The 14,851-nt window shown below is 39.3% G+C and overlaps 1 protein-coding gene across 8 annotated transcripts in view; it reads right to left on the bottom strand.

Annotated features, from left to right (window-relative positions):
• LOC134207783 (ephrin type-A receptor 3) overlaps window positions 1–14,851 on the bottom strand; it is a 270,055-nt gene that overhangs the window by 946 nt on the left and 254,258 nt on the right. For 6 of the 8 annotated variants that reach the window (XM_062683685.1, XM_062683684.1, XM_062683683.1 and 3 more), the window contains 3 exons: window positions 1,314–1,487; window positions 775–1,241; window positions 18–680 (listed from right to left, as the gene is read on the bottom strand). In XM_062683685.1, coding sequence (XP_062539669.1) covers window positions 18–680; window positions 775–1,241; window positions 1,314–1,487 — 1,304 coding nt within the window. The remainder of the gene's footprint in view (window positions 1–17; window positions 681–774; window positions 1,242–1,313; window positions 1,488–14,851) is intronic. The other 2 variants (XM_062683689.1, XM_062683691.1) reach the window with 1 other exon arrangement.

Below are 14,851 nucleotides of genomic sequence, written 5' to 3'. Positions count from 1 at the left end.
CATCACAGATAACTCACCTGTTGGGCTGTCATCAGTCCGGCTTCCTTGAAATGCTGCGAATACCTCGACATCTTGATGCTTTCCAGCCACTGATCGGTGCTGATGAAAACCGCTCCGGCAGTGCCCGTTCCGGACATTGTTCCCGTATTACTGAGTGCACCAACAGTCGACCCAAGTGTTCCCATGCCAGCCGCACTCATCGTCATGCTGCTGCCGACGCCTCCGGCGACAGGATTGCTATTTAATATCCGCTCGGTTGTGCCCATGCCGAGCATACTTCGCTGCTGAGTAGCCAGCATTTCGTCGCTAATGTCGTTACCCATCCGGGCCACCGGATTATCCGGCGAGTTCCGCGTCGTCAGCAGCACCTGCGGCTGCCGCGCCAGATTATCCAGCGTTTGCGTAATGCTTGAGAAGGTGGGTCGATGCGTTCGCTGTTTCTGCCAGCAGTCCAACATCAGCTGGTAGAGCGCTTCCGGGCAGTCCATCGGGGCCGGCAACCGGTAGCCCTTCTCGATGCTCTTTATCACATCCTGATTCGACCAGTTCCAGTACGGCCGCTCGCCGTATGACATCACCTCCCACAGCACCACGCCGTAGGACCACACGTCCGAGGCGGACGTGAATTTCCTAAACGCTATCGCCTCCGGAGCCGTCCAGCGCACCGGAATTTTGCCGCCCTGTGAGGGATGGTAAGAATAAATATGTAAAAGTCAGTTCCGAGGAAAAAGTGGAAAAAGAAACAAAATCTATTCAGTAGTTGTTACTACTAACCCTCGTCGTGTACGCGTCACTCGCGTTCTCGATCTCCCGCGACAGCCCGAAGTCGGCAATCTTACACACTAGTGAGGAATTAACTAGAACATTGCGCGCCGCCAGGTCCCGGTGCACGTAGTTCATGTCACTGAGATAGGACATTCCGGCGGCGATCCCCCGCAGCATCCCGATGAGCTGCAGCGTCTGGAACTTGCCATCGTTGGCCCGAAGGAACGTATCCAGGCTCCCGTTCTCCATGTACTCGGTGATGATCATGACCGGATTGGACCGGGTCACCACCCCCTGCAGGTAGATCACATTCGGATGGTCGAACTGACCCATGATGGACGCCTCGGTCAGGAAGTCGCACCGGGCCTTCTCCGACGAGCCCGGCTTGAGCGTCTTGATGGCGACGTCGATCTCCTGCACGAAGTTCGGCGGAATCTTCAGCCTCCCCCGGCAAACGTCACCGAACTCACCGCCACCTGAAACGGACGCACTGCATTAGAATTCGATTGCAAACGGCGTTGACCCGCACTGGGGCGATCTATAGCTACCGATGATGGCCTCGATCGTGATGTAACTGGCATCGATTTCCCGCGCAAACTCGCGGATCGCCTGGTTGGGGTCCTCGTACGTGTGCGGGTCGACGTAGCTTCTGCTGGTGCCGAACAGGGGCGTAGTCACTGCAAAATTTGTACGACGTTGTCGGTAATACCCATAAGAACCACCTTCTCTCAACAAAGTTCAACCGTTCAAATGATTCAGAACAAATCAATGGTAATTGTTTCAATTTTACAAATACACGAGCAAGTTAGCGTTAAATAGTTAAAACACAATGGAAGCAATCGAATTCGAAAATACAAAATTAGGCGATAATTAGCGTAGGCAAAAGCAAAAATGAATTTCGATTTGTACAGAAATGAAAAAAAGCCAAATGATTAGCGAAAAAGGAAACGCAAATATTTTGCGATTGTTTGTTAAAAAATGCGAATGGTGGTATTTTTTTGTTTGGTATCAAGCCGCGTAGAAATTAAAAAGCGCACATCATGCAGAAGTAGCAGCCATCACACACGCACACATAATTAAGCGGTTTTGGATTTTTTACATATGAAAATAAGAAAGAGAAAAAATACAATAATTGGTAAATTAGTAAATAGCGATTTGTAGTTAGTGTTTGCTAGAAGCTATTTCGTTAGAGACAATTTTATACAATAGAAGAAAAACATGATGGAACACAAACGATGAGGATATTTACACAAAGAAAAAATCTGATGAACAAATATTTGTTTTAAGAATGGTTGATAAATGTTTCGCATTTGGAATTTATTTTTTAGATGTTCTCGGTCTTCCTGGGTCACAAGGCCCATCCGTTGGAGGACATAAAAGTGCCAAAGCAATAATTTTAATTCAAGATCACAATAGTTCTGAAAAACCCACATTTATCTCTTTGATGCTTTTGCAACTTCGCTACAAGTATGTTTGACCAAAATTGATCCCGCCTCCGTTTAAGATTGAATGATTGAAAAAGCACATAATGAAACAATTCAGCAATAGATGTCAACGTAAGGACACAACTTCTGGGAATGCACGAGTCGAATCAAGCTGACACCATCATCTTACATAAAAAAAAAGATTAATCCACCTAGCAGTTATGGTGCCTTTCTCGTGCGAATAAATTTTTAGGGTCTGTTTCATTTGGAGAATTAAACTGAAATTAAAAGTGACATTACAATAATTATCAAATAACCCTGCTCGCAGAGCAAGATTACTGACAGATACCGAATCATTTTGCATCGATGTCTTATTGGAATTGCTGGGCAGCACCCGCATTATTAACGGGATATTTGCTAATTTCCGAACTGTCACTTTTAAGTTTAATTCTCCAAATGAGCAGACCCATAATAGGAAACAATGGGAGAGTATTCTGCGTCGAATGCAACTTGTTGCGAGTAAATCGGTTAAGGATAAGTGCCAAAAAAAATGAATGAGTGTTTTCGGCGGGTTTTGCGCACACACACACAGACATCACTTCAAATCGTCGAGCTGAGTCGATCGGTATATAACACTATAGGTCTCCGGGCCTCCTATAAAAAGTGAACATATAGCCTTTACGTATACTTTGTATACGAGAAAGGCAAAACTGACATCTCCAAAGGTGTTTGGTACACAAAGCAGCTAAACAACCAGACGAACTCAACAGCAGATGGTAAATCACCACCATTTTCATGCTGTATTCGGCGCAATTTCCCGAATAATTGCCAGTTTTCGAAGCGCATGTTGCATTAATGCTGTCCAATCAGCAGCTCGAAGTAGGTCGAAGAAGGTCGAGAAGGATTATGACAACAAGAAGAAATCAGCCACCATAAAGATAATTCAAACCATGCAGCAGATCAGCTGTCGAAGAGCTACCACTAGAAATCATTGTCATAATCGTAAAACGTGAATGAAGATCGGCGACAACGGTGGAAACGGCATCTATGAAACCGCTCGAGTTGATAGGCGAATTCATTTGCCCAAGAACCATCGACAACGTCACAAAAACAACGGTCTACTACAGACACCAGTTAGAAGTTTGAGCGTCATCAATTTGGACTGGATGGACGTATTCCATGTTTGGTGGAAACCGCTTTCTGTCTACTGCAAACAGGTGAATCAATCCAATGCAATGTTTTGCCTTCCTCTGATAAACAATTCTTAACGCAGTATTCCGAGGCATAAAAATCAAGATATCTTCGACTTTGAAACAGCATCATAATTATAAAGCTCATGCTAATAATCGAGCCGAGGATCTTTGAAATTTTGTTTACAACTTCATTTTTTATTACTTTTTCCAGATCCATTGTCAGAATAGATGAATACTTTCTTATTTAAGTTTCATATTCATTTGTTCGACATCCTTCTTCTGTTGGTCACTGCGATGAAATAAGATTATTTCGTTAAAAAATTAATCTTTGGATGAATGTAGATGCATGGGGGATCTACGTCAGTGAATGTACAATCGTTTGTTGGTGATTATGTGGCCTAATTCCGCCGAAAGATTTACCCGTTCGTTCGGTCGCTTGTGTGCTGTCTTACGAAACGTGCAACCTTGCTGGTTGCCCGGCGAGGAAATAGGCAAAGTCATGGCCTACTATTCACTAATCAATTATGACAATGGAATCGTTATATGGATGATATTTGCATATCTGTAATCAATGCACACTGATTTTGATCTTATTGAATATTAATCGATCAATATTGAAAATAAAAGAAACTTTGTAGAACATTAGAAAAATCTAAAAAATATATTGCCAAAGTTGTCGCTAAAAGACGATTATAGAGGATTATTTGTAGAGTAGATAAAAACAATAATAGCAAAATTTGTCGTAGCAAATAGATCTACAACTTTCTCGAATACACTACGAGAAAGAGAATTTTTATTTCCCTTTTAGGGGAATCATGAAACAAATTTATTTTACATACTGAAACACTTTTCCGGAGTCACAAAGCATCTAAAATCAACTTTTCAGAGTCAAAACATTTTCGATCACGGGTGTGAAACCGTTGTGCATCCGTTTGAACATTTTATAAAAAAAAAGGCTCTTTTTGTTTGGAAATCGTCCAATTCGTCATACTGATCATACCCGAGCAGGAGCGACGACCTCGATAACAGAATTTGGTATGAACTAGGTGTGCTTTAAGGTCACTCCTCACGGAATCCAATTTTCAAAGTGCTCGCGTTTTCGGGGCACACTACTCGATACGGAAGCCACGCACAGCTGTCATTTTTATAATTTCACGCATGCTGCGACACAGCAAAGCTAAATCAACAAAAATGACAGTTGTGCGCCACCTCCAAAATGCGAGCACTTTGAAACTTGGATTGCGTGAGGAGTGACCTTAAGAGGTAAAATACCAAAAATAATACGCAAATACTTGGGGCATAACATGATCAGGTATTTTATTTCCAAACGAATAATAATTTGTTATGCGTTTGGTATTGTAATAAACAAAGTAGTATTTATTCGCCTCATCATTCGAATCCAGCCGTTATCGTGAATCGTCAGTAGTTAAAATTTCAAATGCAGTCACATGTTCGTCATCGACGCAGTTAAGCCACATGCGGGTAGTTTCGAAGTATTGAAGCGATCCAATCTCATGCCAAACGTGCATATTAGAAAGGTCCAATTTCTTTCCAATAAATTTCTCTTCTGGAGTCGTTTGAAGACCCTTCGTTGGTGAAAGGCTAACAAGGAAGCAAGCTGTCCTAACTGATTTGATTAGTCCGGCATTCACGAGGAGATGACGAGAACGTTTGACGGGTTCAAATCATTTTGTTCTGAACCGCAAATATTGTTTTATGTCATGACTGACGTACTCCGTTGTCACTTCTCAGTTGCTTCCGTATTCGATCGCATGAAATAAATGAAGCACTTCCTACTAAGGCGTCGACGAAGGAAGTATGGAAGTCGTTTGCATTGCATGCGCCCGACCAGATCATTGTGGACGAGTTCCAACATATTATAACGACTACCACATTAATTTATATATTTTTAGTTGGGTCCTCATTGATCTGCTCTTATTGACGAATATAATATCTTAAATAAAGGTATGAACAGTAGTGAACAGCAATGAGCAGCTCGAACTAACTTGAAGTTATTCCCATTCCTCTCATGTTCATTTGTTCACAAAAAAGAACGAGCAGGATGGGAACAACTTTGAGCTGCTCATTGGACATTACTGTTCATACCTTTTTTTAAGATATTATATTCGTCAATAAGAATATTGGCGTCTCGTAACCTTACTTTTTACCTGTTCAAGGACAAAAAAATGAAAAATTTCGATATTTTGACAATTCAAGAAGGAAATAAAATTATCAGATATTCGATTAGGCTATTGGAAAACCACCTATTCCATGCATTACGCGCAAAAAATGGCAACTTCGATTTCGTTGAACAGGAAGTGTGAGGTTAAGGAATCACCACTTAAGGTCTGTCTCATTTGGAGAATTAAACTTAAAAGTGACAGTTCGAAAATTAGCAAATAACCCGGTAATAAGAATGGCTGGTGCTGGCCAATAACACATCGATGCAAAATTATTCGATATCTGTCAAAATTAATCTTGCTCTGCGAACAGGGTTATTTGATAATTATTGGAATGTCACTTTTAAGTTCAATTTCAGTTTAATTCTCCAAATGAGACAGACCCTTAATAAGAGTAAAAATAAAACGTAGAGATTTGTTCCTTCATGTTAATTCGCGTCGAATAGTTTTTTTTTTCGATGGCATTCTCCGATATCCCAAGTGACCCCAAGAACTCTGCATGTGATTTGGTTTATCAGATTATCGAACCCAGTGTTGGAAACCAAAAGGAACAAGCCTTTTGCATCGAAAGCTGTATTCTGGAGATATAAAGGAAAGATGGTGTACAGCCACAAATTACCTTTCTCATGCAAAAATGTACGATCATGCAAATAAATTACGTATACTTTGTATACGAGAAAGGCAAAAAACAAACAATTATAATCTTATATCAATATTAAATGTTATTAACGGACGAAGGACCAAGAGATCAAACACCTTAAATGTAATTTCCTAAGAATACGCAAACAAACAAAAATAATTAAATAAAACGAATTTAACTCAAAGACAGCCTGAAGTATCGTTCATCAAATTTAGTAATACCAACTACGTCTCCTTGGAAGCATCCTATAAAGACATTACTTAAACAATAGGATGTTCGAGGTGCATATAACACAAGGCGAATCCGAAGCAGATTGAACTAGCGCGGTGGATGGCCAAGTTGCGGTTTATGAGGAAGGCTAAGAAGGCGCGAAATATTTGACCACAAAGCGATGATAGCAAATCAAGCAATGCTTGTTCAGTAACTGTGCTCGTTCAACTTACGAGAAGGCAATTTTTTTTAAAAAAAGCTCAAAACCAAATTGCAGTTAACCATCGCCATTCAGCACCTTTGTTATCTCGTTAAAAAAATGACCTGACTATGGACCCGGTAGAAACCGGGTTTCTGTGAGCATAAAAAATGTACTCTTAATTGACCACGATTTGTAAACTTTTGTCTTGGTGATAATCCCAATATTTTTTTGCATTGTTCTTTGCATTGTTTCTTCTGATCATGTGTTGATCTGTGGGGATTATAACCAGCCCCGTCTACAATGGATTCAGAATGATGTTATTGCTGCATCAAGTGCTGTACTGCTTGACGGAATGGACTTCATTAATATGACCCAGGTTTATTACCATCGTAATCAATCGATCAGTACACATAGTTGATTCGTCTCCAGTCGATCTGTACGGCCATGAAACATGGACGTTAAAAGATGCAGACTATCGAATTCTCGGAGTGTTTGAAATGGTGAATGGCGCAGACGCATGAATCACAAGTTGTACTAAGTGTCCGAAAAGCAAGCATCGGCAGGCTGATAAAATACGGCAGATTACAGTGGACTATACATGTAGTGCGTATGCCGGAAGAAATACCAGCAAAAGTCTTGTTTAGCAGAGAACACTCGCACTCGCTGGCTGTGTGCAATCGAGGAGATGCGCGCACGGCCGGCGTGCAGAGAGACTGGCGACTCTGGCGCCCAAGAACGAGCGAGCTGAAACAAGCCATTACATTTGGTTTTGCTCCGGACAACACGGAGTGTACGACCATCATATATAGTTAGGTAAACAATCAGATCGAGCACTGGATCATGTGTGTTCTGTTCCGATAAATATGAACCAAACGTCAACTTTGCTGTGGTTGTTTTGTTGACCATGGGTACGCATAATCCTAATCAAATTTTTTTTCCAGCGCGACGTGATCAAGGTGAATACAAACAGGTGTAGCAGTATGCCAATTACATGATTCAGCCATCTTGGATTTTTATATGGGGCAGCCACCGAGTTTGTTTATGTTTTGCACTGAAAATGAATTCCCCCCCCCCCCCCGCGCTAGTCTCTCCCATCTACTGTCAAAGTGAGTGAACCCTGATATAAGAACCCTGGACGTGATCTTCCGACTGATGATTCGCATGGTGCGATAAACGATAAGCCGGATTGTTGCAAGGTACCTAGATATTTATTAATTACTCTGCCGCGATCTTTAAAATGTCGATTGGGGCTGTTCATGTCGAAATTATTGTTTCAAAATGGCGAACGTCACAAACATTAACTTTTTTTTAGCAAATTGCTCAAAAATAAGGACTACTGCCAGTCAACTACCACCAGGAACTGATAGTGATAGAGCTTCGCGCCTTCTACAAAATAGAACGGAAAATACTGCGAGTAGGCCACGATATCTGTGGAATCAGCGGAAAAAGTCATTGTTTACGTTTGCGACTTTCACCCTTATGAAACACAATGTCGAAGTTTTTTTTTATTGCAACAAATCAGCGGTGCGAAAATAATGACCTTACCCGAGCAAAGTCTAAAAACATAATGAGAGCATATAGAAAACATATTTTGATTTTGACACCAAATTGAAATCATAATATGTTTTCAAATATGAATAATCATGATTGATTACATATTTTGATCTCATTTTGCTGTAGATTTCTAAATTATATGATCTGACATCAAACTGTGTACTTATTTTGCTATCGGAACCAATATCAAATCTAGTTTTCGATTTGCTCTCATCGATAGCAGGAATAGATCAAAAAGATTACAAATTAAGTAATCATATTCGGCGAAGTTATCGATTTGCTCTCAAGCTTTGCTCGGGTAGTGACCATTTCCCGAAAAATTGTGACTTGAGTGATTTTTGGATGCAAATAGTGACTTTTTAGTAACTAGACTCAATATAGTGACCAAAATAGTGCCTCACTAGACGTTCCTTTGGACTCAATTAGTCTTACAATACTCGTGGTCACTCCCGTGGTCACTCATCGCAGCCGCTAGGAAGTTTAAAAGCTCTGTGTCTCCGGGTCCAGATGGGATTCCATCTGTTTTATTCTGACGCTGTAGCACTGTTCTTGCCGAGCGTATAACTTATATTTTCTCCAGCACACTCAATGCTGGCATATTTCTGGATAATTGGAAGCAGTCCTAGGTATATGTTTCCTGTCTTCAAAAGTGGTGACAGGAAGGACAGGAAGTCAGAAACTACAGGTGGATAACAATATTAACTGCGTCCAAGCTATTCGAAATAATTGTTACTATGATGATCCTTTAGTATATCGAAGACCGATCAGCACGGTTTTATGCCAGAAAGGTCGATGACTACGAACTTGCTAATTTTTACGAACACGTGAATGCCAGGCTAAAGGAGATGTTATATAGACTGAATGGAAAGCAGCCTTGGAAAAGATCGACCACAGCTTGCTGCTGACCAAATTCGGAACTTCCACTAAATTTGTATCATGGTTGCGTTTTTTACTGGAAGGAAACTGCGAGTGAAAATTAATTTCTGTGTTTCTTCATCGTCCTTTTGTAATGCTTTTGAGTTACCTCAGGCAAGTAACACCAAAACTAAAGCTGTATTGCAAAATCATGTATGCTGACGATCTGAGAATTTATTTGGTGATTCGATCGGCAGACGGCGTTTGCTTGAATATTGCCCGATTTGCTGGTTGTTGCCTGGTGCCATTGGAAGCAACTTATTATCAGTGTTCCGAAATGTTCCGTGATGATATTCCATCGATTGAAGAAGTGTATTGTTCGATTAGCGGATAGACGGCACAATACCTGAAGCAGGGTTCGTACTTTTCGTTTCGGTGAGACGAAAACAAGCGATTTTCGGACCGAAGGAGAATCTTTTTTCGAAGTCTGTGGCGAGAAACATCTTTCACTCGCTACTTTTTTTTCTCTAGAACAAGTCTGAAAGATAAACGAAAATCGGGCCACTTGATAAAAAAAATTATCGTTTCTTCATTCTTACGCCTCACTCATTTTTCGCGATAATTGTTGGTATGCACCTATAAAAATATTTTTACCGCAATGGGATTCGAACCATAAGCCCCAACAATGGAACTAGGTTGGGATAGGTTATTTTTTCCATAAAAGCTACTCTTGTGAAGGCTACATTGGTGAAGGTACGAAAAGGATGAAAAAAGTGAGAAAATAAGTTATATCTTATCAGGCCTTTTTACGTTCCCGAAAAATATTTTCCGTCGTAAATCTGCGTGAATGGCATCCCCTGCTCGTGAGAATGAGCGAGCATTACGATCCCTGCTTAAAGAGTCGAGATGGTTTGCGGCCTTGGAGTCATGTTGGCATTGCATAGCTTGCCATGGCCCGATCCAATGAACATCCAGCTAATTCTGATCGCTCTATAAACTGCTTGGTATGAACACCATAGAAGGAAGATGAAAAATACAGCAGGCAACATTCGTTGTCAAGGTACGGATCAACCTAATTGATTCTCTGCAGCTGCTTGTGCTACTGGACATCCGCGCAAATCAACGTCTTCTCCGGAAACGATCATTGAGTACAGGACCGGTTCCATCGAACAGCGTTCGGCTACAATAACCCGCTATCGTCGATGATCCGGACGTTCACGGTAGTTGAGGTTCGTTACGATTTCAACCACATAAGCATGAGCTTCAAAAAGAATATTTTTACAGGAAAAATTCAAAATCAATTGTTTTATTCCAGATGTCTTAGAAATGCATAAAACGCCAAGATCTGGTGTCATCCCGGAAAAAAATTGGCTTTTCGGGAATTTTTTTGATGTCAAATGTCTTAAGAGCCAGTTCGCGAGAAGCGCGACCCCCTCTTGTATCGATATTCTCCGATTTGGATGAAATTTTCAGGGTTCGTTCATAAGAAAAGACATTTTGCAAATTTTCAGATTGTTTCATTGAGGGGAAGTGGGGTAAAACGGCCCTTCAAAAATTATTGTTCAAACATCGCCAAAACCAAAAAATGCAATAACTTTGGCTATGACTGACCGATTTTGTTTAAATTTTGCACGCTTTTTCTACTCAATGAGTACTTTATACCAAGTGGTTAATATGGTTATAAAGTTGTTTACTTAAGGAGAAACTCTAAAGTTTAACAAAATTGCATTCATTTTGCACGATACGGGAAAAAACTTTTTTTATCTACAACGAGCTATTTTTTTTTTTATACGGAGAGCGTAACAATGTAATGTGTATACTATTGAATAGGATAGAGTATACTATTATCTGACGATTTTAAAGCACACCCCTCATGAAAATACTTCAAATTATAGGATATACTTTTCTACACTCATAGATAAACTATATAAAATGTAGATCGCTTATTTAATAAATTAAAAAAAAATACCAAGCAAAACTGTTTTATTCTCGGCTGAATTCACACCACCTGAAAGTGCTTTAGTACCTTAAAAAGACTGTGTAGTTGATGGCTTGAATACCAGCCTTTTTCTCTTGAAATCTTTTCTAATCTTTTATGAACATATTTCCAACCAACTATCCAAGGTGTGGTTTGCTAAGAAGTAGTACTTGGGTAGTAACAGCTTGCAATACTTTTTGAGAAATTTTGAGCTTTTTTCACCGAGGAATAGACTACCGTTTTGAAGTACCAAAACAAATATTCTCACTTCCGAATGGATGGAAATTGGCTAAAGCATTGGATTTTGCTTTACGTCGTTCTTGAACCTTCAATCTTGCAGTTAAGACCAAGAGGAATACAGTACTAGATGCTCCAATCTGTCAAGTTTGTGGAAGAGAAGAAGGCGGGGGTGAAAACTTCATTTTCAGTGCAAAAAGTAAACAAACCTGGCTGGCATACTAAAATCCAGGATAGCTGAATCGTGAATTTGGCAAATTGGAACACCTAGTGATGTATTCATCTTGGTTAAGACGTCACCCTCGACAATATTTTTGAACGGGAGTTTCAGACGGCGCAATACCTCCCGGAATATTATATAGATGACCAGTTCACGTTATTTTTCACGTTAGTTTCATCTACATATAGAAATAAACCTTGTAAGTGTCAGCCAAATGCTGATACACCGATGGAGTTGCGTTCTCACAAACTGGCTTGCAAACAAACAGTGCAGTGTGCAAAAAAATTTTTTTTTGTTAATTTTTCTTAAGTCGGCGCACTGAATTAAGTTTCAATGAGTTTCCAAGTTAGAAAGGAAATACGTCATATTTTTTATACTAATGTATATTCTGCTTGAGCTCACATTTATTTTTAAAGGACTATTTTACCCTACACTCCCCTAGTGTAAAATCCTGATTTTTAATTTCTACTTAGACAAAAAAGTTTGACAGACAGTTTTCACCACCACATCAACATAAGTAGGGTCGAAATTTGTGCGAACTTTCTTTTGGATAAACAGTGTTGCAGAAAATTGCGATTTTCTTAGAAATTCTTGAGTTGGCGCTTCTGAATTATATATGAGATGAAAGCTCTTTAGTTCCTTAATTGCCTTGCGGGCTTAGTTTTGTATCCTAGATCTGTTGGTGAAAAATATTCTCTTTATAAAAATGACCATTTTTTATCGAAAAAGTCCATTTTCTCATAAAATAAACAACTTTATAACCATATTAACCACTTGGTATAAAGTACTCATTGAGTAAAAAAAAAGCGTGCAAAATTTTAACAAAATCGGTCAATCATTGCCAATTTTTTTGGTTTTGGCAATTTTTGAACAATAATTTTTAAAGGGCCGTTTTACCCCACTTCCCCTCAATGAAAAAATCTGAAAATTTGCAAAATGTCTTCTCTTGCATATATGAACAAATCCTGAAAATTTCATCCAAATCGGAGAACATCGTTGCAACCTCCCTAGGAAAGGATGTCCGCTTCTCGCGAACTAGCTCTTAAAATGCATGAAACGCCGAGATCTGTTGTTACCTCGAAAAAAATTTTTTGAGATTGAGGAATATATTCTTCACTGGACTATAAACATTTTTGTACGGAAGAACAGAAAACTCAAAGGTTTCTACAAAACCATGTATTCGTGTCCAGTTCTCAAAGGCCCCTCGGCACAGTCGAATGAAATTGCGGATCAAAAGAACAGCACTTAACATGTTATTACGAATTGTATGTTGCTACCAAAACCCTACTGGGTAGAAGCCATTCTGACTACCTCTTCCATTCAAAATCGTTTGCCGATAAAAGCCGTCGTACGAACTAGAACACCGATTGAACTATGGACTGGCTAAACCTTTTCAACACGCATGGATCATATATGCCATTGAAGAGTACAAGGTCCAAACTTCACTCTAAAATATTGTTCATCAGGTTGTTGGCCTTAGAGAAAAAAAATATAGAAGGTTAAATAATTTCACTATAACCTGAAGACTCAGATATTCAAAACCTTGCGAAGTCTTCATGTCTGAGACAATACAAAGGAACTTGAAAAGTTTAAATCCCCTAATTCTGAATATTCAATCAAGTTTATTAGGTTTGAACACTCCTCTAGTAGTCAATTTCTATGCATATGAGATGTTCAAGGTTTTACAGAACATTCCCAAGTTCACACTAAAATATCTACTAAGTAGATTAACAACGATCGTGGTCCGCATTAATATTGTCCTGACAATGTCCCCATCGCTGATACTCCTTCTTCTTCTTCTACTTCCATGGCACTACATTCCAACTGTCACTTTGCCTGCTTTTCAACTTGTATACTCATGTCATTGCATGAGTATGTATCTTGTGTGGCGAATACAATGCCCAGGGAGTCGAAAATGTTCCCCACCCGAAAACATCCTAGGCCAGACCGAGAATCGAGCTCACCATCTCCGGATTGGCAATCATACGTCTCCTTCATTTCAGATAAAAATATCTACCAGATAAATCACAACTTTGGCAACTACACTCTACGGCATCGGTATACCGTGATGTGCCCTAAAATCGCGCGCGCCCTTACTTCGCGCATTTTTTTCAATTTTTAGGTACCAGTCAAAAATGAAAAATCTGGAGGATTACAAAATATCATTGTTGTTGAATGTTTTTCACGAAAAAAATTGAAAAACAAACTTGGTTTAGTACACCAAATAAAATTATTTCAATTTGATCGACCGCCATATTTGCTTGTGCTTAGCACAGCGACGAAGAACATGACCCAAATAAACAAATGATTTTACTGTACAAAACTGGCTACTTTTTGGAAATATTTGTATCCATTATGCTCTGTTGGATATGTTTATTCGCCATTACTATTGAAAAGTGTAAAATTTTATGTATTTTGTGTTTATTTAGACTTTTGCTTTGTGAGCGAAATTAGGTATATGAGAGTAATTATGGTGCCTAATTTCGTTTATTGTTGTTGCGTAGTTTCATTTGCAACATTCTAATGAAACAAAAGCAATATAATACACAGGACAGTTTTACACTGAATAGAACCCGAAAAGTTCATTCCCATACGCTTTTTATCTAATTTTCAGGCGGATAACCACCGACATCGACTAATGTTGACTTGAAAAATCTTATAGATCAGTGCCTGCAATAGCTACCAAATCCGATGTGTGAAATGATGCTAAAATGTGCGATGTGTAAAATGATGCTAAACTTAAGATAAAACTACAGCAGCTTTTTCCTTGGCTTTTTCGATAATGTATATAATATTGAAGATGTCTTGAATAAAACACATATTTGAAGATGTCCTATGTAAGAGATAGCGGAATTTCTTTCATGACGTCTCGAAAATTTAAACTTTTTTTATACACCAGCTAAACATTGTTCATACAATGCCTTTTTTCTTAAAATATGGTTTATATTTCAGAAGCAAACGATATTTTAGGAATTATGACTTGTGTCAACTAAAATGCATGAAGTAAAATCTCAGCAAAGCTCCAGGGTCGAAATATAGGCACATACCATTTCGACTAAAGAATGGGTCACTGACGGCTGTCTGATACCGTTATCTGCAAATTTTGAACAATGGATGCATGCTTCTATTGGTTAATTGATTATATTTCATCAAACCTATAACGATATTCAATTCCAAACATGAGCGAAGTTAGGAACACTTTTGCGCGAAATTAGGAACTATCCTATTTTCTTACGCGAAATAAGGAGCATACAACGGTCTCGGATTCATACTCCAATTTTTTTTAAATAGCAGCAAAATTTGCAAGTAACATTTTTTTAAGAACCTAGAATCCTTCTACTACGTGATGCAGTAGCAAATGTTTCCAAATGGCCACTACATGTTTTTTAATGA

This window comes from Armigeres subalbatus, chromosome 1 (assembly GCF_024139115.2).
Source record: "Armigeres subalbatus isolate Guangzhou_Male chromosome 1, GZ_Asu_2, whole genome shotgun sequence".
NCBI lineage: Eukaryota > Metazoa > Arthropoda > Insecta > Diptera > Culicidae > Armigeres > Armigeres subalbatus.
The sequence above is the reverse complement of the archived record's forward strand: the minus strand, read 5'-3'. Positions and strand labels throughout refer to the sequence as shown.